General features: G+C 41.3%; 1 protein-coding gene and 1 long non-coding RNA gene across 2 annotated transcripts; both read left to right on the top strand.

Moving 5' to 3' along the window:
• Nucleotides 1-1573: 1573 nt before the first annotated feature.
• LOC123170821 (protein REVEILLE 1) lies at nt 1574-3021 on the top strand. The gene is made up of 3 exons (XM_044588566.1): nt 1574-1747; nt 1796-2070; nt 2697-3021. The coding sequence occupies exons 1-3, from the start codon at nt 1574-1576 to the stop codon at nt 3019-3021; spliced, it is 774 nt and encodes a 257-aa protein (XP_044444501.1).
• Nucleotides 3022-3762: 741 nt separating this feature from the next.
• On the top strand, nt 3763-6556 carry LOC123168623 (uncharacterized). Its single transcript, XR_006484433.1, has 2 exons — nt 3763-4170; nt 4791-6556. It is a non-coding gene; the product is annotated as an uncharacterized lncRNA (long non-coding RNA).
• Nucleotides 6557-7149: the final 593 nt, after the last annotated feature.

Here is a 7149-nt window from a genome sequence, read left to right as displayed (position 1 = left end):
ATTGTGCTTCGTGGTCGAGCCAAGCTAGGACCTATGCGACATGTATGCACTGATTGTTTTTTTCACCCAAGAAAAGAAGTTGAAATGTTTTGAGGCAAATCTAAACAGCCACTGCAGACTATTTCTCTTCCTCTTTGTCTCCCTAGTGAGTGGTTGTTCCTCTTTTTCCTCTCCTTAGTTGGTCAGTTTCGAGGCATCTATAAGAGGTCACTCCTCTTCCAAAGATGCAACCACTTCCATTCCTTCAATCCAGAGCATTGTGTCGCCTACCTCTTTACCGTCTCACTTATCGGCGTGCACTGAGGAGTGAGACAGCAGGCCTCCGAAACCCTCCTGTTGGATCTTTGTTCCTCATGGTTGCAAATGATGACAAGTTCCCCAAGGACGACTGCTTCCCCGACATCGACAACCTCCTCGGTGACATGGTGGAAGATTATATGCAATAGTTCCTTTTTCTGTAGGAACAATGGAAAAATGAAACAATCATGTTGTCTTAAATCTTCTGATCTTGAAATTTCATGAAAGACTAGCCTTTGCCCATAAGTAAACATTCTTGCATGATACACGCATGCGACAATTCGTTGGTCAAATGTATGTATATATAAGTGCTAAAGCTTGTATAGTGCATTAAATTAAGGTACACATATAAAAAAACCTTGAGAAGGGAAAGATCTATGCAATTTGTGCCATTTATAGATTATTTAGAGTATCCCTCAAAATAGAGAAAGACAAGATCAAGACACTAATGTCAATGGAGAATTGGATGATATCTTTCTCGAAACAAACAAAAAGGAAAATTCGACCTTTTATACTATCACATCGCAAGTCAAATAGTGTGCCCAATATTTCGACAAACATTAAAATATGCTTCATTCAGATATCAATTAATGACTCATATATCTGGCGTAGGTATATATATTTTGGGGAAGGTATATATTATTAATACAAACAAAATATGCATTCATTGTGCACCGAAAGTGCATCAACAATGACACTCCTAATTAAACACGTCTACGATTGATAGAATTTTGTGTGCTCTGATGGAGGCGGTGGCAATTTACTATAAGAGTAGTCAGCTATAAGAATTGGGGCCATGTTTGTTGATATGCATGCACTAGCAGGTTAAAATTGAGCCTAGCTACATCTATAAGGCACACCATGAACGTACATGCTAACCACTACTATCAAGATGGAAGTTGACTTCCATGTGTTAGCAACAACCGTGTTACACTATTATAATAAGGCATATTAGTTAATCATTTTTAAAACATGTTGTTGATTGCACTTATTAGTTGTGCAAGAGTTATGTTTTGGTTGTTACTAATAGATATGAAATTGTGAGTCTCGATGTGTCATAAATTGGATACGAATTTCATATAATGCATATCTATCAGTAGCATTTATCTAATTAAGTATGATTTACTATCACAACAAGATTTGCTATATGGTGATGCTATAAGTATCATGCCCTCCTACTCATCTTCTTCATTCAGGCACTCTTCCGTTCTCATACCTCTATAGTTGTATCCAAATCTCAATAGTTATTCACTCAAAAGAGCCTCAAGTTTCTACCATGAATCCAAGAGTCAACCAAGAGTGGACCCCCTTTGAGGTAGAGGGGGCAAGATCAATCATAGATTGGCTCAAGAACAACTACTGCAATGATGGCACCATCTATGGAATAAACAAGAAGCATGAGATTGTGGGAACGCTCCAAGCATGGTTCCCCAGGAAGACCATGCAACAGGTAACAGACTTGTATGTTGATCTTGCCGCAAAGATGCATATGCTTCAGTGTCTAGAGAAGGAATACCATGGTACCAATAGTGACCATGGTGTCAATTACACCGTGGATGGCCATGCGCATAAGAACTTCTGGTTGCAAGAGGCTGCCATGCAAGGAACGGACTTTTTATTTGGTTGTCCATTAAAGAGTATGCAAACCATGGACACCCAACAGGAGGTGTCGATGGTAGAGCAGAACAAGGTGGTGTTGGAGAATAGGATGCGCATCCATCAACCAGTGCTTGCACCATGTGCCAAGGGGTTTTGGACCCCAGATGAACACAGGTTATTCATATTTCATCCTAATTTTCCATGGGGTTTTTAATACTCACTTTCATTTGATTATTCGTTTGGAGATTTCGGGTGTGTTTTAAACAAAGCATACTAACTAAGCATTATGTGGATTTTCATTCTAATGTGACGGGAAGTTTGTTCTTTATTTTCACTATACTCATAGTGCCCATTTCACAATTACCAAACACATTAATACCAAGATGTATGTATTTTTTTGTGAACGTCCGAGTTTATTTCATTGTTGTGCTTCCATAGTAAGTTAATACCCCTGACGCTTGTCCTTAAAACTAAAAGGGAGTAGTTAATTATCTATTATTAGTTAAAAATGAAGTTATGATCGCCAAGTATTTTCATGGTCTATTGATTTCTATTATTAATATGACCATGGTAATTGTGAAATTCCTTATTCATCTTTAATCGTCTGTCATCACATCTTATATAATAGCACCATAATAGATAAAAAGAGGCATCATTGAATTGATTAGCACAAGGGCTAATGTTTGGTAAAAAAAATCTCCAACTATTGCATTTTTTTATTTTACAAATATATTAAATAATCAGTATGACTTTGATCAAGAATTAACCAAAATATTCATCTTTTAACATGATTATTGTAGGCTCTTTCTCCATGGCTTGAGCATATGTGGCCGTGGCAAATGGAAGGACATATCAAAGCACTTCGTCCCTAGTAGGACTTCGACCCAGATTTCAAGCCATGCACAGAAGTACTTCATGAGGCTAAAGAGCAAAGGGTCGGGAAGCCAACGCTACCGCATCAACGACGCGGAGCTCAATGATGCCAACCCATGGAAAATGAAGAGTACCATTAACTCCTGGCAAGCACTCGCCTTCCAATCTACAGTTGGTGCTGATAACCAAAATCCAAGCTTTGACTTGCAAACTCTTTCGAGTCCATTTGTCACCATGAACAATATAGCCTAGTTTGGACCGTTGTTGTTGAAGAAAAGAGTTAGTAGTCAATATGGTGTGAGAATCATATGATGTTGTCGGCACAGTAGGGTGCCAGTGAACTTTGTTCCTACTAGTATACAAGTATTACTTAAGCTATCTTCAAAGCATTATATGGATACAAAATATAAGATGCTATGATTTAAGTTGTATTTGCATATGTGTTGGAGAGTCAATAAATTTTGTTTTTTCTATTTTGAAAAGATTCTATTTTTGACCCTCAACTATTAAAGAAGTCTAGATTTGGTCCCTTGAATATAAAACAAGATGATTTACATCTTGAACTCTTCAAACCAAACAAGTTTGGGCCCTCTCCGGAACAAAGGCGGCTTCTTTGATTATGTGACGTGGTTTTGGCTGGGTTGTGTCCATCTAGAAATATATAGGTTTTTTACATGGTATAGCCATCGAACACTTGTGCGCATTGTTTGCCACTACTGGCGGCATACCATCTCCACCTTGACGCAATGTTGCAGGTCATCGGTGTCAACTCGCACGACATGGAGTGAAGGTCTAGCAACCGGACGAGATGGTGTTCACACATTCTCTAAATCACTATGCTCCCTGATTTTAAAGGGCTCACACCCGATTGAGGCTGTGGATTTGGAGTGTGTCCTTCGATTTTGACTGAGTCAACCTTTGGTGGGCCCGCCTTTGTAAGCGCTGAACAACCCGGAGGAACCGACTTCGTGTGAAGCGTGGGCATTTTGGGGCTGTTTGGATGGTGACCAACACTAGCCTTACCAAAAAATTGGTCACGCCCACGATATTTGGCTAGCGTTTGGTCTGGTACCATTTTTGGCTCGCCATCGTCGACTTGGGCGCGCCCGCGTACCGTTTTCGCCAACTCGCGGGCGAAACAGCGGCGCGGAAATCAGCCGCCAAAATATTGGCTGCCAAATCTGGCGCGAGCCAGCCACCGTGATATAAAAGGCACGATTGATTTTTCCCCACCTGTTCGCCACTTTCCCCATCTCTCTTCTTATCTCCACGCACAGAAGCGCTCTCGATCCAATCACCGGGCGGCCGCGTTCTGCGTTGGTGCCAGCTTCTCCGGCGGCCGGCGACCGGCGACGCTGCTCCACCTCTCGCCCTCCTCTCCCAGTCAAGCTACGCTCCAAGGTCAGCCACTGAAATCCCCATCCAACACTACTCCGATCCCCTTTTCTATGGTCTGATTTGTGAGCTCAAATCCCCATCATCCCCTTATGGATGTATGTATTGTACGGAGGTACTACTTGCTAGATCTGAGAATTGCTTGCTGAATCCTCTTCCCTGTTTGCTGGAAGTAAAATTGGAATGGGACTCCCGTGCATGTTGTTGGTTTGCTGCAAGTAAAAACATATGAGACTCTCATCCATATTCTTTGTTTTTTTTGTGGGTGATCCATGTTCTTTATTTGACGCAAGTCAAATCACATGAGAATAATGATGTTAATTAGTTAATTAACCTGGTATGGTTCTGAAAGTAGTATGGTCTGTTCTTCCCTTTTTGTGCCATATGTATGGTCTCTATTTTTAGAACATTAAGGTGGATTTTTTGAAGTTGGATATACATAGTTAACTACTGAGACATGCTTCGATTTTTTGTCCATCAAGGTGTTTTTTTTTTACAAATTGTGCATCCTTGGTACTGGTTAGAAGCAGGTTTGCTTTCTAACATGTATCTTTTAGCAAGTAATCATTTGTAATAATGTACCAAGTTAGCTCATTCATATTTTTGTACATTTCATATTGACCCAGATGGACATGGATCAACAAAGATATTATTATTACAACATGTTGAAGCGGAGAACTCTCTGTGTTATTGTTCTACTCTTGGCCCTCTGGTATAGAAGCAGAGATGGTAGAAAATTTAGAGGTAAAGGCAGGAAGTATGGTCCATTAGTTCAGAGAGACATCTACAGAACTAATGTACTAATTAGGCTCTTTGACACATCGGATGCAACATGCATCAAGCAATTAAGGATGACTTGAGCTGTATTTTACAAGCTATGTAACAGGCTTAGGCAGAAGGAGTTGTTAAGTGACACATTTCATGTTTCGGTAGAGGAACAAGTTGCAATGTTCCTATACATGGTCGGTCAGCATCACACAAATTCATCTGTTGGATTTTGGTTCTGGCGATCTAGTGAAACAGTGAGCAGATATTTCAATATTGTCCTACGTGCGATGGGGGAGTTAGCACGTGATCTAATTTATATTAGATCGACGGACACACACACAAAAATCACTAGCAGCCCGAACAGATTCTACCCGTACTTTGAGGTAATCCTTAGACCATAGATTTTTTTACTGATTATACAAGATCGGCCTAGCCCAAGCTTGACATGAACTTCCCTTTTTCATATTCGTAGGGATGCATAGGGGCACTAGATGGCACTCATGTTAAGGCTTGTGTTCCTGCTCACATGATGGACAAATTTAGGGGCCGCAAGTCATATCCCTCCCAAAATGTGCTAGCAGTTGTTGACTTCGACCTTCGGTTCACATATGTTCTAGCTGGTTGGGAGGGCTCTGCCCATGATTCTCTTGTGCTAAAAGATGCCCTCTCACGTCCAACGTGAGGGAACAATTGAAGGATGTAGTGTTTTGATTTTGATGAATTTATGCAACTTATTTTATCATTGTAAGATTGTCTGACTTATTTTAGTATGTAAGCTTCAAGTGTTGCTGAAGATGGGTGTTTGTATGCTGGTCGGGACTATGCTTCTAGTGCATTTGTTGATGGCTCGCTTGCAACTGACCAAACCACTGTCAATGTGGATGATGATAGTGATGACAGCGAGGAAGTGAGGGAACTTGAGGCCAATCTAATTCCAGTTGACAGTGATGAAGCTGACTCTGACACTATTAATCGTCATAGTCCTAAAGTTGACTTGGAAGGCAATTCTTTAAACAAGAAGTGCAAGCACGTGTCATCTTCACCTTCCAAGAAGCCAACTAAGGGGAAAGCAAACAAGAAGGGCAAGATATCTAATGATGATATGGCAGCCAGTATCAAGAAGCTAGCTGACTCTCTTGCATCTCCTATTGTTTCTGTGCAACCAATGCCACCTACAGATCCATATGCAAACCTTTGGAAGCGGATAAATGCCCTTACCATACCAGCTAAGGATAAACTTGAGATTGTAGCATATCTATCCAAGCCAGATCAAGATATCTTTCGTAGTTACCTCAACTATGCTGATGAAACAATTCTTGGACAGTGGGTCCTTAGCTTCTTCGAGCCTCGGTTTCAAGAAGATGGTGGCAATGGTGGATCTGCAACTGCTCACTGAATGGCCACATGACTAGATAGAGATTGCGGCTTCCTTTTGTTTACCGCTAGGAGCATGGGTAACATACATCATGCATATTTTGTCTATATAGAGAAGGCTGGGTGCATCATATTTTGTTTATATGGAGCAGACTTGGTGCTAGTCTGACTAGTATGACTTACTTGGTCTGGTAAAGACTTGGTTACTATGTGAATTTTATTTAGCCTCCTTGATGATTAATCTGATGTATCGAACAATATGAGTTATCTAATGTATTAGTTGAACCATGTCATTGTCAATTTATGAAATGCATGCTTACAGTTTGTCTCACTGTGTGTTTCTAAATTGAAAATTTGTATTAATGTCATGTGATATATGTGAGGTAGTGTCTGATGTTGATCACTTTTTGGCTGGCATGCATTTTGGAACCAAACCAAACACAGTCCAATCAAGGTTGCCAAATATTTGGCTTCAAACCAAACGCTGGCCAATGGTTTTGCCAAAAAGTTGGCAAGTGCTATGGGCTACAAACCAAACAGCCATAACCTGCCAATTTTTTGGTCTTGCCTTCAAGTTGGCCATGCCAATAATTTGGTAGGGCTAGATGGGGCACAATCCAAACATACCCTTTGTGGGGTTCGGACGTGGGCGTGTCGTCGTTCTGTCGTCCCTCGCCTGCGCCGACTGTGGTCAAAGGGGATTTCTGCTTTGTGACGAGGGTGTCAAGTGGTGGGCGGCCGAGGTTTCGGTAGCGTGGTGCGTGCGCGTCTTGCTTCTTCCTGCGGGTGGAGTGGAGGACGGGGGTGAGGTGATTGGCGGCTGGGGTTTCGGGGGCTCGCCGC

The sequence above is a fragment of the Triticum aestivum genome, chromosome 7D, assembly GCF_018294505.1.
Source record: "Triticum aestivum cultivar Chinese Spring chromosome 7D, IWGSC CS RefSeq v2.1, whole genome shotgun sequence".
Classification (NCBI taxonomy): domain Eukaryota; kingdom Viridiplantae; phylum Streptophyta; class Magnoliopsida; order Poales; family Poaceae; genus Triticum; species Triticum aestivum.
The sequence above is the reverse complement of the archived record's forward strand: the minus strand, read 5'-3'. Positions and strand labels throughout refer to the sequence as shown.

Bases quoted from the DNA above. Each gene is read 5' to 3' on its own strand.
- LOC123170821 (XM_044588566.1), top strand. From the start codon at position 1,574: ATGAATCCAAGAGTCAACCAAGAGTGGACCCCCTTTGAGGTAGAGGGG. The intron at 1,748-1,795 runs GTAACAGACTTG...CATATGCTTCAG, and splicing joins CCAGGAAGACCATGCAACAG to TGTCTAGAGAAGGAATACCA. The intron at 2,071-2,696 runs GTTATTCATATT...TGATTATTGTAG, and splicing joins TGGACCCCAGATGAACACAG to GCTCTTTCTCCATGGCTTGA.